Here is a 24788-nt window from a genome sequence, read left to right on the forward strand (position 1 = left end):
GGAGAGCAAGGAGGTGGTGGGTGACAGCCAACATGGCTTCACCAAAGGCAGATCGTGCCTGACCAACTTGGTGGCCTTTTACGATGGGGTGACAGCATCGGTGGACAAGGGTCGACCAATGGATGTCATCTACCTGGACTTGTGCAAAGCTTTTGACACTGTCCCGCACGACATTCTTCTCTCTAAATTAGAGAGTCATGGCTTTGATGGATGGACCACTCGGTGGATAAGGAATTGGCTCAATGGCCGCACTCAGAGAGTAGTGGTCAACGGCTCAATGTCCAAGTGGAGACCGGTCACGAGTGGCGTCCCTCAGGGGTCCGTGTTGGGCCCGGCCCTCTTCAACATCTTTGTCGGTGACGTGGACAGTGGCATGGAGTGCACCCTCAGCAAGTTCGCCGATGACACCAAGCTGTGTGGTGCCGTTGACACACTGGAAGGGAGGGATGCCATCCAGAGGGACCTTGACAGGCTGGAGAGGTGGGCCCGTACCAACCTCATGAAGTTTAACCAGGCCAAATGCAAGGTCCTACATCTGGGTCGTGGCAATCCCAGGCATAAATACAGACTGGGTGGTGATTGGATCGAGAGCAGCCCTGAGGAGAAGGACTTGGGAGTACTGGTGGACGAGAAGCTCAATATGAGCCGGCAATGTGCTCTTGCGGCCCAGAAGGCCAACCGCGTCCTGGGCTGCATCAAGAGGAGTGTGGCCAGCAGGTCGAGGGAGGTGATTCTCCCCCTCTACTCTGTCCTTGTGAGACCTCACTTGGAGTACTGCGTCCAGTTCTGGAGCCCCCAACATAAGAAGGACATGGACCAGTTGGAGAGGGTCCAGAGGAGGGCCACGAGGATGATAAGAGGGCTGGAGCACCTTTCCTATGAGGACAGGCTGAGAGAGTTGGGGCTGTTCAGCCTGGAGAAGAGGAGGCTCCGGGGTGACCTTATAGCGGTCTTCCAGTACCTCAAGGGGGCCTACAGGAAAGATGGGGAGAGGCTGTTCAGGAGGGCCAGTTATGATAGGACAAGGGGTAATGGTTTTAAAATAGAGGGAGGTAGGTTCAGGTTGGATATTAGGAAAAAATTTTTTACTGTGAGAGTGGTGGAACACTGGAACAGGTTGCCCAGAGAGGTGGTGGATGCTCCATCCCTGGAGACGTTCAAGGCCAGGTTGGACAAGGCCCTGAGCAACCTGATCTAGTTGGAGATATCCCTGTTCCTTGCAGGGGGGTTGGACTAGATGACCTTCGAAGGTCCCTTCCAGCCCTAACCATTCTATGATTCTATGATTCTATTACCAAGTTATTCGCATTTATATTTACTTTAAATAAAACATGTTCTTAAAGGTAAAATGATGGTTGGAAATACATGATCAGTCAACCATGTCATTTTTTGTTGAGACAAATAATTGACTTTACTAGATAGGGAACAAACTCACATCACCATCATAAGGAGTAAGACAATTTACAATAAGTTTTATTCTCTACTACATCTGTATGGACAGATGGTTTACGTTAAACAGGGAAAATGTCTCAATGACGTTCAAATATTCTAAAACAGATCAGAGAGCATTCATATGAGCAGGAGATAGTTGGAGAGGCACTAACATTCTGGTGGTGCCAGTCATATTCAGCAGAGATTAGTAACCATTTCCATCAGCACCATAAGGTCTGAAAGGGAATGTCTTTCCATAGCATAAATCTTATGCCATTGACTTCCCTGGATTTACTTTGGAAACACTCATACACTTTGAGTGAAGAAATCAGCTCTGACACATTCACTTATCTGGAATTCTCAAAGTAATCCAGATTCCTTATTGTCTATATAAGTTTTGTGGTACAAAAAGGAGACGGTAAAAAAGGTTAAGTATAGGAGAATAAGACATATTGCAAACAGTAATAAAAGAAGGAACAGTAGTTCGCTATTGATGTATTTTATGTGCATATATGAAATAACTATGTTAGAGTTGAACATCAGCCTTTTGTTTAATCAGTGGTCTTATTTCCACATAGCCAAAATTTCTATCCATCCTGCTTTTACAAAAAAGCTTTAATTAAAAGAAGGTTGCGGTGTCTCCCAAAGCTACCAAGACATATTAAAGTCTCTCTTAATGTGCCACTCAATCCCAAACATTTTCTTCTCAGTATGTCTAGTATCTACTAAGAGCAAATAATTAAGTGAATTCCTTATTTACATTATTTGAAAGATATGAACAAAACAAGACATATAAATGAGCACAAGAGAACAAACATTCTCATACATGTTTACACAATTAATAATTCTGAAATTATATGTTGTCAGTTTTATCTATGCTATTTACACTTAAATGAATGTATATCCAGAACAAAACAGTATTTTTTTTTACCCGTCTGACTGCCAAAGAAAAATGCATTTGCATTCTGAAAATAGATTTACCTAATGTCAGTTGCTATGTGTAAGTGAAGGCCACACAGTTGTGAACAGCATTCCAGTAAAATAATTACATGACAACGATGATGCACTGGCATAATGCAATTAGCATATGAGACAGAAAGAACAAGCTCATGTCCTAATCAAATCATTTCTAAGAACCTGAGAATGCAGGAAACCTTCAGAAAATTGGCACACTATGCCTTTTTGCATACGTGGAATGTAAGGCAAGATATCACCTTGGATCAAGCCATTTAAGGGAAGATAACAGCATCACTAAACACATTTTTTCAGCAGCTCTGAAAACAGGCAATTTTGTTGTTGCTGGGTTATCTGTTGGACAGATCAGTTTAAAATACTGAATTATTTATGCAGCTGCAGAAATGTGCTTTTTATGTCACAACACTAGGAGTGATATTGGTGCAGAATGATCAGCTAGAGAGTGGGGGAGGGAGGACAGATGTTGATTGAGCTAACTGAATTGCGAAATGTCTAACTGGAGCATAAATTTGAAGCCATGGCTTGCAGAAGAACTGGATCTCAGCTTAAGGAACCATGGGATGTTTGTTGCAAGTTAGTTTGAAAGCCTGCTAACTGAAATGAACAAAGAAGAAACTTTGAAGCCCATGTGGCAGCTACAGAGGAAAAGGGGTTTATTTTTTCCTTTTTCTATATACTTCCAAATGGAGAAATTGATTTCTTGGACTGTGGTCACATATTTGGCAGCACTGCACATAAACCAAAATACAGTAATATGTGTAAATGGTTATCTTCAGCTGCATCAGTTCTCTAATCTGGTTCATGGTGTGGCCACACAAACAGCTATCCTGGAACAACAGAGGGAACCCCATAAAGACAGAGAAGGAGCTGTGAAGTTGTCACTGCCACTAAAGAAATATCCATAAAACAATACTCTTGAGGTATGTATTTTAACGTAATAAACTCATTTTTAACTATCATTATGCTTGTATAGTTCTTTTAAGGGAGCAGAAAAATTAGAAGCCTTTCTTTACCCAGAAACTGGTATTCCTAAAATAGTCATCTGGTTCACACTCACAGAATAAAACATCTCATCACAAAATGAAATGTCCCCTGCGACTGAGTAAAATTATCGTTTGTTAGGATATAATGGCACCTTTGAAAGGTGAAAACACAAGAAACTAGTGAAGGAGAGGAATCCCCCATTTGTGTAGTCAGGGCTTCTGTGGCATGATGCAAGGTAGTGGGGAGAGAGCCTGAAACTCAGAAAAACCCTTGAAACTGTGACAAGCACATTAAAAAAGTGTTTCTGTACCACTTTATATTTTTAGATCTGTGGCCAGATTAAATATCAATTAAGTTGACAGTATTTTTTATTTAAGCCAAAAAATTTATATTTTTCATTCATTTTACACAGATGGTGCCAACCTAAATGCTTTTCCAGATCATTTTCCTCTGCTTATAAAATAGAGGAATAACAAATTTAATTGCAGTAGGTAAGAGATATCTTCTTTGTTCTGGTTTTCAGCTGCTGATGGAACAGTTCTTAGCAGAAAACGACCATGATAGGATGCATTGTATGCTTCTCTCCCACCACCTCTGTTGGAAATGTCAGTACAGGTTATATGAGCAACCTTACCCGCAGTGTATTTTGACATGGTGGAAGGGCCACGGGTGTGTGATGCTGGAAGAATAATAAGCACTCTACTGCAGGAGTAGTGGTGTTATTATTCCTGCAGAATGGAGGGAGATTGATTATCTGCTGAATTACAGGAGGGTGTGAGCAAGCAGAAAGAAAAGTAGGCATCCAACAGTAAAAGGTACCATTATTATCAATAATCAATTTAGGAATTAATGTACCTAGGAGGATAACTGCCCCACACTTACAGGCATCATCTATCAGTTTGCTGTACAACTAATCAGCTCTCTATTTTTGACTAAGAAATGAGTGTTCTTGCACTACTGTGAACTGACTGCTATGCAAATCAGGGTACAGAGACTTTCAGAAAAGCATGTTATTTTGAGTTCGATGAAGCCAGGTGTGTACATACCAGTACAGAAAAAAAAGGAAGCAGATTTAACACAGTCTTTAAGGAAAGTAATAATAATTTGTGAATTTGAATTTAATTCTGTGCTTTACAACAGGCTTCATGAATGATGTCAATCAAGCACCTAGTTTTGCTGCATGTAGTTTTCCTTACCTATAAAACAGGGATGGCATTTAGCCCCTACAACACAGCAACACTGTCTAATTACTATATTAAATTGCTTTAGAATAAGGAGATAGTACCATCAGCATTTAAGTAACTATGGCTGTTGATGAATTATCATTCCAAGAATAAAATAATCTTTTAAAACAGTATAATCCCCCAAGATCAGAGACTTCACAGACACTACCTCAGAGCCAGACAGTAGATCATTTGAGTAATCTTCATCCACTTCAGCTCAGGTCTGACACTGTAACTACAGTGAAGGAGACCTAATTTTGCACTGAGTGGACAAGGAGGAATTACATGATGTATTTCATTAGCTCAATTCAAGAGAATATATCGTCGCCAACTGCTGCAACTGTCTGACCACAACTTAATATCAACAGCTAACAATTGGCTCTGCTGCTCCTACTGTGTGTATGGTTTCAAAAAACCAGAAAATGTACCTTCAAATCACAACATAAACTCTTACTTAACAACAGTTCGCTGTGTAAACCATGCTCTTACCAATGTAGTTCTTTGACATTGCCACTTCTCTTATCTCAATGTGCACAGAACCTCTTGGAATTTGAATTACTTCCATATAGCCTATAAGACAGAGGTAAATTTTATTTGTTGTTGTTTATGTTAATCAATATTAGTCATTAAACTAACCATTAATAAATTATTAACTACTAAAAATATGGGTTTCAAATGTACTTGAACATTTTCTTTCATGTGATATAAAGGAAAATTCTTTCCATTTCATACAAAAATTTGGAAGCGATACAAGAACTTACCATATAGTCAGAAATTCCTTTTTCTAAATGCTAATAAAGTCGTTCCAACAGTGCATCACAAGTAATTAACATATAAAATGACCTTAGGATCATAGGATAATTCAGGTTGTAGAGGACCTCAGACAGTCATTTAGTCCAACTTCCTGCTACAAGCAGGGTCGGCTAGGAGATCAGACCAAGTTACCCAACATTTTATCCTGCTGGGTTGTGAAAACTTCAAAGATGAAAACTGTACAACCTTTCTGGGGAACCTGATATACTGCTGGACTGTCCTGCTGGGGAAAAACTTTTTCCTTCCATTCGGGTAGCACATAGCTTGTTTCAATTGTTTTCAATTTTCAACATTTATATTGTCTCTTTGCCCACGATGTTCCCACAACTGTGAAGAGCTTGACTCTGTCTTCTCCATAACCTCCTCATAGGTATTGAAAGGCTGATATTAGATGCCCACAAACCTCCTCTTCTCTAGGCTAAATAAGCCCAGTTTCTCCGTCTCTCCTCACAGAAGCAAGCACTCTAGTCCCAAGTAATCTTAGTGGTCCTTCACTTAACTGAATTCACTCCAGTGCACCAATCCTGTTCCTGCATTTGGGAGCTGAAAACTGGTAACACTAAGACTGCAACACCAATATTGTCTTTTTTGAGCTAAACTTTAAACTAATTGCCGATATACATTTCGTCAGTTCTTAATGAGATGAACTTAAGAGATATTTCTGGAATTTTTTCTATTCTAAAAATTCATGTATGACTAAATATCAGATTCAATCACACACATTGAAATCATACACAACATTACTCTTACCATACCACCATAACTAATAATAAATAACCTCCCACCCACTTCTTTTTAAGTGCATTAAAGACCATATATTTGTATATATTGTTGTATTTCGCATCAATACAAACTAATACAGAAAAATGAAACAACGAGGCAAAAGGAGTCAAAGTGAATGACCAGCAGCAATCCCACGCTGGAAACCAATGCAGCACTGTTATTTGCTGAAGAGTTATCTAAACGCATTGTGCCAAAGAATGGACATATATGTGCATACCTCCTCTGGGCAATGAATCATTGAAGAAACCCTCTATGGCTTCACAGGTACTCCCATCTCCTCCACAAACACGGCATCTATCTTCCTTAGCATCAGACCCCAAAATATTATCACAACCTACATGCTGAGAATAGATAAGAACAAATATTTTAACAGGATGATAGCCTTCCACCACTATCTTCATAGTTTCTTTGAAGTATTTCTCACAAGTTTGACATACTCATTTCTTTCTATCTACTGGTTTTGACAGTTGTTACTGTAAGTGGGTTTTCGCTTACCAGAGAAAGAAAATGAAAATGGAGAACAATCCACATTTTGAGTTGTTATCAAATCTTGATGATTAAGTACTTTGTATTTCTACTATGACTTTCAGGAAGGGATCTCACAGCGTTTTAAAAAACCATGTAATTATTACAGGTATCAATAAATGATTGGTAATGTTTTTATTTAATGTTACAACAGCTAACTGTGTCCCGTCTACATTGCTTTGTTAAGGTAAATATTTGCTGTGTGTTCCTTAAATATTTATGCAGTATAAATAGTATTATTGTTCCCAAAGGTATTTACAGCTTCATAGACCATATTTCCACATCCTCCAGGCAAAACTTGCAATTATTTTTGTAAGTTTGAATGTAAAGCGTAAATGACTTCACTGTAAGAATGAATGCAGAATGAAACTTAGTGAAAGGTTGAATTACATCCTGTATTAGATAGGATTCAAAAGCCTTTGGAAAAAGAGGTGTCTATAACTTGTCATAAAAATAGTCATACATTACATTACATTACATTTCTGACTATCTGCTTGAGAAATCTATGTATAGTAAACAATGATAAACTCCCTATTCCTTATTGATTCAACCCTCTTACGAAGCTAATGATTATATAGACAGATGGATCCTTTAAAAAAAAAAAAGGAGAGAATGAACAAGTAGGATGTAAACAGAATAAACATGGCAGCTTGCCAACTCTTTCTGGGATTTATAGAAAAAAGGAAGCAGCTACATAACTTTGTTTACTGTCTAGCAATACTACCTACCACCTTGTAAACAGGTAATACATAAGAGAAGTTAAAATACTTTAAATAATTGACAAAATAGTATTATTCTAACCATTTGTATTTCGACTTTCTGATTCACCAAGAAGTCAGAGGCCCAACTTCACTACGTAGCTCATTCTCAAGTTGAGATTTAGTCTGATTATTAATTTTCAAAGATTTTTCAAAACTACTAAAATCTTCTTATGTGTAAAGTACACCAGAATTCCACAGATTATTTCTTGTCGGGGTTTTTTTAGTTGGTGGTTTACTAGTACATGGCAAATGTTTTTTTGATCTCATGTTATTCAATAAATATACATCTTCAGCCATCAATTTAGCAAAGAACTTAAGCATCGGCTTCAGCTTTAGTTAGGCTTTTAGTTTAGTAGTTTCAGCAAAATCAAATAACTTTTAGAGTCACCAGTACTATTCAGATGCCTAGACTTAAGTATATAATTAAATGCTTTACTAAGCTGAAGAAGCAGTGGGATGACTATGACCAAAAATATGGCACAGACCTCCAATTCTATTCAAGTTCATGAATGCAATTCTACAGGAATCCTACAAGATAATCAGATCTTTAGTAAAGGGAAAATACTTGCATCATTATACACTTTCTCCTAGAACCAATAGTGAAACTTTCTGTTTCAATTACATTAACAGCAGAATTGTTAGCAACAGGTTGAACTAGTTAGAGAGAAACAGATCAATATGTTCACATTTACTGTTTTTCAGCCAGAGTGGAGTTCTAATTGGAATGATGGAACAGGCTTTGAAACAGTGCAAGGAACTTGTTCATATCCTGTTGCCCTTTCAACCAATTCTTCAACAGAAGCCATAGAGTAAGAAAAAAGAAGACAAAATGAAGGACTCTAAGAATGTCTGTGAGAAGCTACTGAAATTCAAATGATTTGTCTAATATATGCAATACCTTTTTTATCTTTTTGTCTCAGTTTTGCTCTTTTATTAACAACTTGACCTGTCAACACTCCCATTTCATGTAAGTAACAAACAAGTACCATAATTAAATGTGAGAGATAGCAGACACAACAAAGTAATCCATAAATACTTCATAAAATATTTGTAACCTTGCATTCTCCATTGATACAGATATCCAGTGAATCAGCATTGCACTGAGTCCCATCTATAACTGCAGGAGCACGTTCAGTGTAAAAATTGTAACCTTCAGCCAAGCAGTTTAATGCACATGGTTTAACTCCACCTGGAAAACAAAAACAAATGAAAAAAAAATCCAACAGAAATATTGAAAAGTTAGCAATTATTTAAAAATATATATGCATAAACAGATCCGAAATTTATATTCTTATCTCACACCTGACAGATACAGTGTGTGTACTTATTATAAACTTCCCTTTAGTGATTTCTCTAGTTAACTCTTCTTTCTTGCAAAAAAATATTATTTTGCATAGAAAGATATGGCAAGGCTGGCTGGCTCCATAATGACTTCATTATGTCAATACAACCCTAATGCTATTGAACAGTTTAAACAATAAGGATACCACTTCACTATCTGAAAAACAAGAATAACAAAATAATGCAGTGCTAGAAGTGTATCAGGGTAAATTTCAAAACCAAGACCAGACTATTTCAAATAGGAATTTAGTCTTACTGATTATACCACAGCTCAGATCATGTGATTGCAATGATCCTTTTTAGGCTTTTAAACTAAAAAAACTAAGAGTAATACCATTCAAGTCAATAAAATACAAAAACACAAGGGGAAACATTGACTTATTCTCTCAGGTTTAGAACAGGAAAAAAACCCAAAATAATAAAAGGGCAACCTATGAATTCTGAACAACAACAGAAACAAAACTAAACTTGATTATACCGTCTCAAAGAAAAAAAGAAGCTACAACCATCTTCCCTGCTGCAAAATACCCTTTTATTATACAGTGCACTCATTTATAATTCAATTACTGAAGTAGTCTTTAGAGACTCTTATAAATGCTTTTACTTCTTTCTCCATTTCCCAATATTCTGAGCTTAAGAAAGGAAAACTTATTGTGTGTTTTTTTTATACTGAGCTCATCACTGTAGCATGAAAGGCACTTATAGACCACCTGCGGAACCTCTCATTCTATTGCAACTGCAGGTGGAGAAGGACTCCGTATTTTTGAAGTGGAGTCCCTACAATTCTCACTCCCCTTCACAGTAAAACAAAACTACCAGAATAGAGATGGCTTTTCTGCAACATTTTCAGCAACTGACAGAAGTACAAGCTTAGTAAACTTAGCTCATTATATTTTAATCAAACCTTTCTACTTACAAACATTAATCTTTATATAACATTTGTATAATTTTGAAGACTTCACAGATGATAACACTTTTGCAAAGCTAACCATTACCTCCAGTGTAGGGTTTCCAGTTATAATACTTTCCTCGGAAAGGCATATTGTCAAAATCCGCACATTGCTTTTCTCGAAAATCACGGGCCCCTGAAGGACATGGCTAAAATAATAAAGACAAAAAAAAGGTTAATTTCTTCCAAATATCAACATAAAAGGAAATGCTTATATGTTTATATTGCAAACATAATCTTGCAAGAGACTAGGAAGTGGTTCCCTGCTTTATCTTGTGGCTCTGATTCTGAAACTTGCTTTATTGCTTTCCAGTTGAAGTGTCTGTTTTGCAGTCTTAGGCTGGCAGGAAGTAACTGCAGTAATCTGAGCAAAGATAAGTGTTACATAACAGTTTCCGTAAAACCGAATAATTAGAATCACATCAAACTATGCTTCATAATCAGTCCAGCAGCTACCTCCTTATAAACACGCATTAAAAAAATGTAAACCAAAATCATTTTGGTAAGAGCTGCAGGCTCAATTATACTGTACTAAGCAGTTGTACTGAGACACCTTGTTAAGACAGCACGAAAAAAATGAAAACATTTTCTAGAAAGCTGTATTACCTCTGCTTACTTGTGGCCTTGACAAAAGCATTGTGCTAAGGTTGAGAACGACAACAGATACCATGTTTGCCTCTGATTTTTACCAGTCTCCAGGCGTGAAGAAATAAAAACTGCTTTCATTTAAATTTTCGTTACTTTGCACTATCAATTACAAAACTATAAAGTATCTTTTTTGCTTGGAATAAGGGTAGATGTAAGTGAAATTCATCTCAGAAAGAATTATAGGAGAAACTGAATTCTTTGCTATTTCTCACATTTTTCATCATCAGGTTCAAAATAATAATGACAACAAATCTTGAATGCACTCAGAATTTAGATAGCACATTAAACATTGTCATCAATGTTTAAGTACCTGCTGAAATTGCAAGCTTCATCAGACAAAGTATTTCAAATATGGATTAAAATAATTTTCAGACTGAAAACGATTTGTTTGACAGAAATCAGAGGTGTTAATAAATATTCCTATTTTCTGAGCAACAGAAGAGTCCATTTCATGGCAGTTTTACTTGTCTTCCTGTCTATCTAAGCCTGTTTGCACTGTTCAGGAATCTGAAATGCATTCAAGCGAAAGGGTGTCTATAAACATGGATGATAAAAATTTACTGCATAATGCAAATATTAACATAATAATTATGATTCTCAGTATATATTAGTCAAGCTCTTATAAAAGCCAGCCAATTGCAATGTGATTCAGAAACTAGAAAATTTTTCTCCAATTTTGAAGCTGTTGCGATATAAATTAAAACAGTGAACATGATACATTATTTAAATTTTAAATTTTCTCTATAAATCACTTTATCTCCTAATTAAAAATACTTTTCTGAATATAATACATTTACTAGTAAAAAAAAAAGTAACTACTTTAACTCAATAATGCTTCAGATGATAACAGTGAGAATAAAAAACTATGTAAATAAAATAACAAGAATTCTTTAAAGTTTTTTTAATAGTAACACAAAATAAATTTGCCTCTTTGCATCGTATTCTCCAAGCAGTAGAAGGATCAGTCTTGACTCACCTCAAAGCTTGAGTCCAAATCTCTCAGCCACTACACCCTACGCTTCCCACTTGCTTCAATACTATTTCCATGGCTGGTATTTTAACTGCACCAAGTTCTCCTTACAAGTTAATTACAGCACCCCCTCTACTGAAATCCTTTTTCTAAATGGTTATACTGGGACAAAACATGAAGGTTAGAAAAGAAAGATCAAGACTTCCATATTTATGCTCTTAAAAAAAAATTCTTGCAATCTGATCTTTGAGATGTAGTCTTGCTCCTCTTGTCTGATGGTAATCTTGGACGTATTTTGAGGCAACAATATCACTTCATAAATGATCTGGATAATGGGGAAGAGTATATCCTGAACAAGTTTGCCGATAACACAATGCAGGGAGAAGTGGCTTATACTCCAGAGAGTGCTGTCATCCAGAGAGACCCTGACAGGCTGAAAAAATGGGCCCACAGGAACCTCATGAAGTTCAACAAGGAGAATGACAAAGTCCTGTATCTGGGGAGGAAACAGCTGCACCACCACTATGTGCTGGGGGCCAACCAGCTGTAAAGGAGTTTTGCAGAAAAGGCTGCAGGGGCCCTGGTGGACACAAGTTGAACATCAGTCAGCAAGGTGCTCTTGTGGCAAAGAAGGCTAATGGTACCCTGGGCTGCAGTAGGAGTGTCAATAGCAAGACCAGGGAGGTAATCCTTCCCCTCTGCTCAGCACTGATGAGGTCACTCCTACAGTACAGTGTTCAGTTCTGGGCTCCTCAGTACGAGAGACACGGCCATACTGGAGCGAATCCAATAAAGAGCCACAAAGGGCCTGGAGCATCTCTCATACGAGGAATAGCTGAGAGAGCTAGGATTGTTTAGCCTGGAGAAGAGAAGGCTCAGGGGAGGATCTCATCAATAGGTACAAATATTTGAAGAGAGGGTGTAAAGAAGATAGAGCCAAGTGGTGGTGCCCAGTGATGGAACTGGAGGCAATGGGTGGAAATGGAAACACGAGCTCCTCCTGATCATCGCAAAACGTTTTTTCACTGTGAAGGTGACTCAGCACTTGTACGGGTTGCCCAATGAGGTGCTGGAATCTCCCTCCTTGGAGATATTCAAAAGCTGTCTGGACATGGTTCTGGGCAACCTGTTTGAGGTTTGAGCAAGAGGTGCTGTACAAGACGACATTCAGAGGTCCCCTTGTAAGCAAAGCAAAGTCTTTCTTTTATGCTATTGAATATTGATTTGGGTTTTGACATAATTTAAACTTCTAAAATTACTGCTTGTATCCTCTTTCCTTCTTGAACACAGCTCTGGCAGTCTGACAGAAAACCAGCTACACACAAGTACACATAGTCTGCAATCTCACTGCTGACAAGAACAGCAAAAAAAGCTGGGAATATCTGGCAGCAGCTAAAGGAACTGTGGAAGTAAAGCCCCTCATACAATGTTCCTGCTTCTTGATATTTTATCTGGTTTTGGTATTCCTGAAGATTAAATCCTGCCTTCCTGCACTGCAAGTACTGTTCGATTAATTTCACCAAGTAATATACCAATGATATCAAACCTTCTACATAATCTGTTGTCTTTGGATCTAAAAATGCAAATCCATCAATTCATAGGCAGATTTGGTGACCTTTGAAATAATAAAATAAGTTTCCACTTTAGTGGCTAAGTCCTCGGAGTGAATACTGACAAGTGCTAGCCCTCATCTCAGGATCTCACTCTTTGTCCAAATCATTAGTTTGAATCCAGCTTTCAGTTGTCCTGAAAGTCCTTCTGAAGACTGCAGTTACCAAGTGATAGCCTAAAACCTGCAACACTCTGCAACCTGAAGCATTAAATGCAACTTGTAAATTAGTTGTTGTTGTTGTCGTCGCATAACTTTCCTCTTCTTTTTAGTATCTCAGCAACATCTGAGAGGAAGTAAAACTATAGACTATGACCCCACGAAATGCATTCAAATTTTGCTTGACCAACTTGATTGCCTTCTATGACAAAGTGACCTGCTTGGTTGATGTGGGGCCAGCGGTGGACATTGTCTACCTGGATTTCTCCAAGGCTTTCAGTATGGTTTCCCACAGGAGCCTCCTAGAGAAAATGATGCGTTACAGTCTGAACAAGTGGTCTGTGTGGTGGGTGGGAAGCTGGCTGGCAGGCCACGCCCAGAGGGTGGTGGTAAATAGCTTCTTTTCAAACTGGTAACCTGTCACAAGTGGGGTCCCCCAGGGATCAATAGTGGGCCCAATGCTGTTTGATATCTTCGTAACTGATCTGGATGACAGGATGAACTGCACCCTGATGAAGTTTGCTGATGATACCAAACTGAGTGGAGAACTGAACACTTCGGAAGGGAGAGCCACCCTGCAGGAAGATCTGGATAGGCTGGAAGTGTGGGCTAACAAAAACTTATGAAGTTCAACAAAGGAAAATGTATGGTATTGCACCTGGGAAAATGTAATCCAGGAGTGCAGCACAGGCTAGGATCTACCCAGCTGGGGAGCTGCTCTGTTGAAAGGGACCTAGGGCTCCTGGTGGACAAGAAGCTCAATATTAGTGAACAGCGTGCTGCTGCTGCAGCAAAGAAAACCAACAGGATGATGGGTTCCATCAACAAGGGCAACACCAGCAGAGATAAAGAAGTCATTAACCCACTCAGTGATTGCCAGGTCACAGCTGGAATACTGTCTTCAGTTTTGGTCCCCGCTACACAAAGCAGATGTGGACAAGCTGGAGAGGGTCCAGAGAAGGGTCACAAAGATGGCCAAAGGACTGGGAAGCCTGCCATATGAAGAAAGGCTGAGAGAACTGGGTTTGTTTAGCTTTGAGAAAAGAAGACTTAGGGGAGACCTTATCGCCGTGTTCCAGTATTCAAAGGGTGGCTATGAAAAAGATGGAGACTCCCTTTTTACAAGGAATCACATGGAAAGGACAAGGTGTAATGGGTACAAGTTACTCCTGGGGAGATTCCAATTGGACACACAAGGAAAAGTTTTCACAATGAGAACAATCAGCCATTGGAACAATTTCCCAAGGGAAGTAGTGGATTCCCCAACATGGGATACTTTTAAGATTTGCCTGGACAGGGTGTAGGGCTATCCTGTCTAGACCATGTTTTTGCCAAGAAAGGTTGGATCAGATGATCCTTGAGATGCCTTCCAACCTGGTATTCTATGATTCTATTAAAATCATTGGCATAGAAATGCAAGAAAGTTACTGTAAGGCAAGTTACAATCTGCATTTACAAAATGTCAGCTCTCTGATAAGAGTATGTACTCTGTTCCCGAAGTAAATGTGCAGTAACTGCTTCTCTTTATTGGGTAAGAAATGTCACTTTTTTCATGCAGTTACAGCATATGGATAACTCTTGTCAAGCAACAGGCTGCTTGTGTTTCCAAATGCTCTTTTAGAAAACCACACATCATGAGGTAGAAAGAACTTAGTATCAGGTCTGAAGAAGGTCCTGAGAGGAAGATGAAATGAAACTGGTTAACATTCAAGGATTACTTCCTCCAAGTTCAGGAGTGGTGCATCCCAGCAAAGTGGAAGTTGGGCAAAAACACCAGGAGGCCTGCATGGATGAACAAGGAGCTCCTGGACCAACTGAAACACAAAAATCAAGCCTCCAGTGGGTGGAAGCAACGACAGGTAGCCTGGGAAGAATACAGAGAAATTGTCTGAGTAATCAGGGAACAGGTTAGGAAAGCTAAAGCCCTGACAGGATTCAATCTGGCCAGGGACATCAAGGGCAACAAGAAAAGCTTCTATAGGTACGTCAGTGATAAAAGGAGGACTAGGGAAAATGTGGGCCCTCTCCAGAACGACATGGGAGACCAGGTTACCCAGGATATGGAGAAGACCGAGGTACTCAGTGACTTTTTATCTCGATCTTCACTGTTAAGAGCTCCAGCTGCACAGCCCAAGTCACAGATGGCAAAGGCAGGGACTGTGAGAAGGAAGAAACACCCACTGTAGGAGAAGATCAGGTTCAAGCGCATCTCAGGAACCTGAAGGTGCACAACTCCATGTGACCTGATAATATACACCTGAAGGTCCTGAAGGAACTGGCAGATGAAGTTGCTAAACAATTTTCTATCATATTTGAGAAGTCATGACAATCTGGTGAAGTTCCCACTCACTGGAAAAGGGGAAACATAGCCCCCATTTTTAAAAAGGGAAAAAAAGGAGACCCTGGGAAATACAGGCCAGTCAGTCTCATCTCTGTGCCTGGCAAGATCATGCAGCAGATCCTCCTGAAATCTGTGCCAAGACATATGGAAAAAAAGGAGGTGATTGGTGACAGCCAACATGGCTTCACTAAGGGCAAATCCTGCCTGACTAATTTGGTGGCCTTCTATAATGAAGTTAAAGCATTGGTGGATAAGGGAAGAGCAACTGACATCGTCTACCTGGACTTATCCAAAGCATTTGATACTGTCCCACACGACATCCTTGTCTCTAAATTGGAGAGACATGGATTTGATGGATGGACTATCCGGTGGATAAGGAATTGGCTGGATGGTCACACTCCAAGAGTTGTGGTCAACGGTTCAATGTCCAAGTGGAGGCCAGTGATGGGTGGTGTTCCTCAGGGGTCAGTACTGGGGCCAGAGCTATTTAACATCTTTGCTGGTGACAGGGACAGTGGGATTGAGTGCACCCTCAGCAAGTTGTGTGGTGTTGTGGACATGCTGGAGGGAAGGGATGCCATCCAGAGGGACCTTGACAGGATGGAGAAATGGGCCTGTGAGAACCTCATGAAGTCCAACAAGGCCAAGTGCAAGGTCCTGCATGTGGGTCGGGGCAATCCCAAGCACAAGTACAGGCTGAGCGGAGAATGGATTGAGAGCAGCCCTGAGGAGAAGGACTTGGGGATGTTAGTTGATGAGAAGCTCAACATGAGCCGGCAATGTGCACTGGCAGCCCAGAAAGCCAATTGCGTCCTGGGCTGCATTCAAAGAAGCGTGGCCAGGAGGTCGAGGGAGGTGATTCCCTCTCCCTGCTCTGCTCTCCTGAGACCCCACCTGGAGTACTGCATTCAGCTCTGGAGTCCCCAGCACAAGAAGGACATGGAGCTACTGGAACGAGTCCAGAGGAGGGCCACGAAGATGATTCGAGGGCTGGAGCACCTCTCCTATGAAGACAGGCTGAGAGAGTTGGGGCTGTTCAGCCTGGATAAGAGAAGGTTCCAGACAGACCTTCCAGCAGCCTTCCAGTATGTAAAGTGGGACTACAGGCAATCTGGAGAGGGAACTTTTTCCAAGGGCATGTAGTGATAGGACAAGGGGCAATGGCTTTAAACTGAAAGAGTGGAGATTTCAATCAGATAATAAGATGAAATTTTTCACTCAGAGGGTGGTGAGGCACTGGAACAAGTTGCCCAGAGAAGTTGTGGATGCCCCATCTCTGGATTTGTTCAAGGCCAGGTTGGATGAGGCTTTGTGCAACGTGATCTAGTGGAAGGTGTCCCTTCCTGTGGCAGCGGAGTTTGAACTAGATGATCTTTGAGGTCCCTTCCAATCCAAACCATTCTATGATTCTATAATTCTATGAAACAAAATTTTGAGTTAAAAAAAGCATTGACTTTAATAAGAACATGAAAAAATTTAAGACTGTAGGAAAAATAAATCATCTAAAGAGTATTAACAAATCATAGAACCAACACTGATACAACACCAAACATCTTATCTCACAGAAATCTGTTTATCTTGGAGGCTGAAGTCAGGCAGACTTCAGTAATTTAAGTCATTGCGTTTCCTATTAACAAAGGGCTGTACTACGCCTCACAGAAGACGAGAAACATAGCCAGAAGTGTGACAGTTGAAACCCCAGGTACTGTTCCAATACATAGCCCCTCACAGGAATGCATTTCAGAAAGAAAGACTGAAGCACAAGAATCTTTTAAAGGTATGTATATACACATAATTTCATATAGAGAAACCATTCACAGAACTCATAAGCAAAACATGTTTCTTATTGTATATCACGAATTAGGAGAGTTTTACTGTTTTAGATGTATATCAAATTAAGCATCGCATCCTATATACATTTTAAATCAGAAAATTAGTTACTTGCAATTCTAGTAATTCTAGTAAAATTTTGTGGGTTTATTTAAATTAAAAATACTTTGTCTGGAAAAACACGTATATTTTTGTCAGAGATAGTGATGGTAAAAAATAAGTTTTTGATGAATGTGGTCTTTCTACCATCCTTTTGTTTCCAGAACTTTTCTGCTGATCTCAATGATTCCAGTAGCAGATATCTTTTGAATTAAGAAGTCATAGAATCATAGAATCACAGAATGGTTAGGGTTGGGAGGGACCTCAAAGATCATCTAGTTCCAGCCCCCCTGCCATGGGCAGGGAAATCCTCCACTACACCAGGTTGCCCAAAGCCTCATCCAATCTGGCCTTGAACACCTCCAGGGATGGGGCATCCACAACCTCTCTGGGCAACCTGTTCCAGTACCTCACCACCCTCAATGTAAAGAATTTCTTTCATAAACAAAGTCATACACAGCTTTAGAAGTCATAGATGAGAAATAAGCCTAGTAGGAGTGTGTGTGCCATTTCCAAAGAATTAAAATCATTAAAAGAAAGGGCAACAGAACTAAGTCATCTCCGAGAGAAAAATGAAGTCCAAATGAGATTTTTTTGGTTTATACTAGTTGGACCTTCAGCGAGCGCGACATTGAAAATTACAGACGGGTAATGAATGTTGACACTGCAAAATAAACTTCAATGGAAAAGATTACAAACAACACATTTTTCATAAAAACAATGACAGAATTGCATGCTCTTAATGCTTACATTAATTAAACATACCATTCCATTAAAATTGTCAAGCACTACAGACTATCATAAATCTTGAAATAAAATCTACTAGTCTCAGCAATTCTTAGTTATGTAGAACCCTAAATATTGCTATAAAAGAAATAGACTACAATTGTCTAAACCATTAAGGCAATAAATTTAAAATTCTGAAAGTACTAATATGTTTATGCACTGGAAAACTATATCCAAAAAAATATGCTAAAAAAATGATTCACAGTTAAACTGTAAGTATGCCACTTCCAAATTGCCTGGCCTGAGTCTGCAATTGTTCCAAGATTTGTTTTTAAGACCTAGAGAATTAAATGCAAAGTTTCCTTTCCAATATCTTGTTTAAATTATTTATTGAAATCTGAGTATAGGTAGGGAACGAACATTTTGGAATAGAGGACTACAATTTTAAAAGATTTTGATAAACTGGAGCAGTGGTTTGAAATAAAGCAATGGATGCAAATTACTACACTTGAGCAGGAACAACCAACTGTGCAAGCACAAGCTGAGGAATGACTTCCTAAACAGCAGCTCTTAAGGAATTTGGGCTTTGCGGATCAACACAGACTACATAAATATTGTCACTCCTGTAAGAAAAAAAGAACACAATACTGAAATGAAGAAATAGAATCCCATCACTAAGATGACAGACTAAGTTTGAAGTTATACTTATCTCTATCAGGCCTCAGCTAGAATCCTGGGCAGAGGTTTGGGCACCACGCTTCAAGAAGATGTGTGCTACTAGGATCCCAAAGGCTATTAACACCGAGACTGCCTAGTGTGAAGAAGACTAAGAAGAGACATGATAGTAGTCTGCAAGCACAGGAAAGGCTTCCACAGAGGCAATGTTATCAGCTGTCTTCTTACTGGGTAAAAAGAAAGTATCCTAAAGGATGGGAAAACATACAATTTATTTTATGAAAATTGTCCTGGTTGTAAGGATATTGAAGAATCCTAATGATATCTCCCAGACTGCAGGTATTTCAGAACAGATCAGCTGCCTAACTGTCAGTTAGGAATGGTTTAATGACAGTTGATTTTGCATTTGTGCCAGGGAATAGCATAAATGGTCTCCTCAGATACTTTCTAGATGTTCCTTCTGTGACCCTATAAGCCTGTTCTCAGTAATAAACAAATAAAGAGAGAATAAGGGAAGCAAAACCAACTAAGAATAAAACTATCTGAAAAGTGTGACAGTAAGAAATAAAATATGATAAGAATAAAATAAATCCTAGCAACATTTCAATGGTATCACTCGGTAGCTATGGTATGATTGTTAATAATAAAAAAACATTTAAAAAGTGTTGTATATTTGTGAGGGAGCACGATTACACATTATGTAAACTTTCTTCTATACTAGTTACTGTAGCAGATGTTAAATAATACCTATTGGACATAAACATTTTAAATAAGAATGCCTGGAAAATTACCTCACAAGAGTTGCCAAAGAGTTAAGGGAGGAGGGCTCCTGTGTGCAAATGTGAATTTTTTAACGAATCTTAGACTGTGTGTATGAACTGAAACAGTGCTAATATAAAAAGGTCATTATTTGAAAAGGTCAAATAGAATATTCTAGGTTACCTTGCCTGATATCAATCTCAAATATTTGATTTGACTGATATTGGTTTAAAAGAAACATAAATAATTATACAAATCAATATTTTGTATAAGTTTAGGTGTTACCAACTAAAACTTTTTACAATTCCTGGTTAAATTAAAAGGATACTGGAATATGCTTAGATTTTGATAAGGCACTTAACTTCGTAGTATAAAACATCCTGACTGAAAAAAAAAAAAAAAACAGAAACAAACCTGTACTAGTTCGGTAAAGTATACATAAAATTTATTAAATATTGATTGACAGATTTCAACAGATAGATTTCAATAAAGAATCATCATTTAGTGAACTCATGGGTGAATTCCCTATCAACTGTAAGAATAAGAAATACACTCAGTGTTACTCAACGTTTTCATTTGTGAATTGCAACTACGAAAAAGATTTCTTGCTTATAAGTCTTCCAATTACAAAAAGACCATCTGAATCAAAATAAAGAGGAAGGTAAATTAATTACAGTGGATCATCTGATAAGCTGCATACATTAAAATGAAAATTGCACAAAGACAGTCAAGCGCAAAGATACACATCTATGGAAAAAAATAAGATAAAGTTTCAGAATGGTGCACTGTAATTTGGCAGGTTGAATGACTGGAAAAGTTTTACAGCTCCTACTGGACAGGCAGCTCAGCTTCAGTTTCTCTTACAACATCATGGCTAAAAGCCTAACACACTTCTTGGCAGCTCAGATTAGCAGTAGGAAAGAAATTTTTAATTTGGAAATCTGCAATACTGCATAATTATGAGAATAACCTCCACAGAGAAGTTTGCAGAACTAGTATTTATGATAATTAGTAACGATCATTAAAAAGAAGTATTTTCAAGGAATCAGCATATTCACTATTGCATGTTTTCCTGAAATATATGAAAAATAATAAACAGGTGAAACAATACCTGCAGGTACAGACTCTCTCACTGTTACAAACTGTCTTGATTTAAGAAGAAAATTAAGACAAATTTGAAGCTAAAATAATATGAAAGCCTGTTTATGTTTCTAGTTCTACTGACTTGGAAACTTACTAGTGAAATTCTTCATTGGTGCGTACTTTTTTCTCATTCAATTTTTAACTTAATTTAATTTTTACTTAGGTTCATAATTTAATTGTATATGTTTATACTCTGCCCTAACCCCTCTGTGGTAGTTTATTATTTGATGGGCTCTGCTCTAAAATAAAATTGCATGATCACTCTGGTAATAAAAGAACCAGTGAGTGCCTGATGGCAAAACAGCTGGTTTAAAACACACCAAAAGAAACACGTTTTCACGGAATGTATAAGAGGATTGTGTAACACATTAGCACTGGAAGTTGTAGTGGTATAAAAAGGGTAAGGGGGTTTAAAAGTCAATTCATGGAGGATACTTCCATTTGTGGCACTTAATGGGGTACAGATACGAAGTGGAGCTCAAGAAATCTTTAGACACCCAGCTTCTGGAAACTCATACAGCATATCCATGGAACAGTCATGCCTTGGCTGCCAAAAGTTTATAATTATTCACTAAACACCTGTTATTTGCCACTGCTGGGAGACAAGACACTGGGCTAGACAGATCTCTGCTCTGATCTGGAATGCTCTTTGTTCACCCTTAACATGGATGCTCAAGTTGAACTCACTCCAGGCCTTAACGCAAAGGCACCAGCTGGGCATCACATTAAGGCAGGGATCGGACCCTAACATTTGGCAGAACATGTAGGGTGCCTGCAATATAGAACTGCCCTACAGCACTGCTTGCCAATAAAATGCAAAATTCACAGCTTTTCTGAACTGCAAAAAAATGTATCCATTGCTGCTAAAACATAAAACAGACAAGCTGATTATACTTTTACAATGGAAGAAAATTTACTTACATCAGTATTACAGGAGCGATACCGCTTCCTTTCTCCAAGACAATACTTGCCTCCACCTGAAGGCCTGGAAAAACATATTTTATGTGTTAGTATATGTATTAGTACAAACACAAGTTCATGAGATATACTAATGCATTAATAGTACAAATACAAGTCAAAGAGATATATATTATATAAATACAAATAAAAGTACATGGAAATTTTAAGGTGATATTTTAAAATATTTTATTTAATAAGAATTGTGGCACTGACTTGAATTGGAGCAGACACAAAAGAATACGGGGTACTTGAAAATCATCACCCATATAGTATTCATCTAGTTTGCACAGATATCAAGTAATACAGTTTCACTGTATTTCGAAAATACTAAAAAGACATTGCTTTTAATTATTTGCTTGCTTTGTACAAATAGAAAGAGAAAAGCATAAACAACCAATGTGATACTTTTTAAAAAAATCTTCTCATATTACACTTGAAAATACAACAAAATGAAGAAACACTGCCTGCTAAATACTGGAGCCAGCAAAGACTGCATTTTTGAGTTCTAGAATCTGATTCTGATTTGAATTAAGCAGTATTAAATCTGAGGAAACTCCAGAGTGAGCAGGTTTCTGTTAGTGAGAATAGGGCATTGGCTCTTAAATTCCCAAACTGTTCAAGAACCTTATCTATCTTCCACTGAGGTCAAATAATGAATGAACATTAACTTAAACGGAATATTCATTAGATATCAGCTCTTTGGCTCATAACTGGAAAGCAGAAAGGAAAGACACACTTAGTATTTGTTTTATAATAAAGAAATAAAAGAATTTACAATTAACTAAAGAGTAAATCCATACTATTTTTCACTTTACAGATATTTAACCAGGCAACAGTATCCTTGAACCAAAAAGGAATTTTTTTCCTAATGCAGGCATACCACTCCTTAAATGCATTTGCTTGCTGTACTGTTAAACATATAAAATTTAATCACTTTTCAACATACCAATCCATATACGTGGTGACAGGAGTAGTTAAAAAATCTTAGGAAATTACTCATGTTCCAAATAAACATTTCACTAGCATTTTTACATACTGCTGTGAAAAAAATAATGAATTTAATTTATTATTCTCTCAGTAATGCAGTCTGACATGTTATCAATGTATATGGATAATTTTTGGGTTTGAATCCATCCAGTAAGTAGCGTTATTTGCCAGATTTGATAGTTATTGCTAATGATAGAAGGTGAACAGACCACCTTAAGCAGCAGTAGTGTGACATTATGGTGTCTGTCTTGCAGAGAGCTGATCCATTCAGCAAAGAACAACAACGAAAATAAGTAAGCATTCTCATCTGAGAAGTGGTAGTGAGAGAGAGGGGAGCACTTACCCAACAGATATTCTCTGGAACAGTGCTGAGGACATTGGAAAGCAGATAGATGACAGGACCAGTACAGATACGCACAACAGATCAAGCTGTAGTGGAGAAGCTGGCCCCTCTTGAGAGAGAGCAGGTGGACCAATAGGGATAGTGGCAAGGAGAGAAGTTGCTGAATTGTTTCAAGAGTCAGTGGGAAGTCACAACTAAGTGTTGGACATGACAGCATATAAATGTATGCCATATAGTATTGCTAACTATGGTTTATATGTAAGCAGTTGTATGCAAAAGCTTGGAAATACTGTGTTGTTTCTTAATAAGTAACTGGCAATAGTTATTTTATAGCCTAGACAAGCATTAGAGGCAATATATCTTCAGAAAGAAACCTATCTAAGGCATAATTTAAATATATTTTGCATGAACAGCAAGTTGCAGAAAGAAAAGCATTCTGGTCACTGCTAAACATAAATCCAGCTATCTTTACAATATATGAGATACATTAAAAATGTTAAAAGTATGTCTAGTGAACTTCTCCTGTTTAAGTGTTTCTGTCTGCTATTTTGAAGACAAATGTTGGCAAACTAGCAAAACATTTTTACAGATAACATGTGAAACCACAGTTTTGAACAATATCCAAATGTGTCTTTTTGTTGGCTCCAGCTTACTTTAGCTACTTACGCTGGACTGTCACAGTGTCTTATCGACGAGGAGACTCCTCCCCCGCAGGTCCGGCTGCACTCTCCCCATATTGACCACGGACCCCAATCCCCATCTACGCTCTGGGGCCAAGTGCCAAAAGGTACGCACTCTCCCTGATAACACCACTGAAAGATTTCACAAAAAAGCCACAAAATTAGCTTCCAGGCTGACAGAATTATCAGGACACAAAAATATAAGGGTCAAGTAATGACCAATTATAGGCATTAGCATTCTCTGTATAGATAACAAGACTAGTATTTTACTTTTTCTAGCCATGTTTAGACATTGGTGAGAGTGTGTGTGATTTGTTAATTGTCTTCACTAAGTACTGAATTATAGGTCCCTAACACACACCAGAAGATAAATTAAGCTTAAAATAAAGATCTTTTTTCTTCATACATCCTCTTTAACGTTTCACATTAAAGGAACTGCAAGTTGCTTACATTCTTTTAAACACTAAGATTCATTTCTAAGATTAGTTTAGTAAAACATCCTGCACTTATGATTCATGTAGTGGCTTCATTATGCAAAATGAAAAATTCCCCCTGATAGTACTTTTAAGAAAGTATTCCCTTACATTAAAAAAAAAAAAAAATCTGGATAAAGTTAGAATGGAAGAAGAATTTGTTGCAGTACTTCATTTATACTAACCCTACAGACATAATAAAAATAGTGCCAAAGCATTAGACATGGTACAGACAATCATTATGTAATAGCGACTGGCCACTTGTTCAGGGACAAAATGAACATGCGTACTTCACTCAAGCACACACTTAAAACTTTGCAGTATTGTTACTTACATGGGACATAGAAAATGACAATTTGCCAAAATGGGTAATTGTTAAAACAAGTTTATCATTCCTTTAGTCAGAAACCTTTTTTAAACCATTCAGAAGTAATCCTGGAGCCCACAGTTTCATCCATGTTCTGCTGACTGCTGCATCACTGAGAATCTGGAGTAGCTCAGTTAGATAACTCTTTCCCACCCTTAAGACTTAGGTGACAGAGTAGGGCACGGCCTCAGGTCTACTGTGACCTGAATCTGCAAACTTGATTTCCAAAAGGTG

At 38.2% G+C, this 24788-nt stretch overlaps 1 protein-coding gene across 3 annotated transcripts in view; it reads right to left on the minus strand.

Annotated features, from left to right (window-relative positions):
* The window catches only part of ADAMTS6 (ADAM metallopeptidase with thrombospondin type 1 motif 6), a 171380-nt gene that overhangs the window by 36870 nt on the left and 109722 nt on the right, over nucleotides 1-24788 (minus strand). For all 3 annotated transcript variants that reach the window (XM_086628944.1, XM_086628943.1, XM_086628942.1), the window contains 6 exons: nucleotides 23701-23846; nucleotides 21666-21729; nucleotides 9832-9934; nucleotides 8551-8684; nucleotides 6427-6550; nucleotides 5103-5183 (listed from right to left, as the gene is read on the minus strand). In XM_086628944.1, coding sequence (XP_086485070.1) covers nucleotides 5103-5183; nucleotides 6427-6550; nucleotides 8551-8684; nucleotides 9832-9934; nucleotides 21666-21729; nucleotides 23701-23846 — 652 coding nt within the window. The remainder of the gene's footprint in view (nucleotides 1-5102; nucleotides 5184-6426; nucleotides 6551-8550; nucleotides 8685-9831; nucleotides 9935-21665; nucleotides 21730-23700; nucleotides 23847-24788) is intronic.

The sequence above is a fragment of the Tauraco erythrolophus genome, chromosome Z (genome assembly GCF_009769465.1).
Source record: "Tauraco erythrolophus isolate bTauEry1 chromosome Z, bTauEry1.pri, whole genome shotgun sequence".
Taxonomy (NCBI): domain Eukaryota; kingdom Metazoa; phylum Chordata; class Aves; order Musophagiformes; family Musophagidae; genus Tauraco; species Tauraco erythrolophus.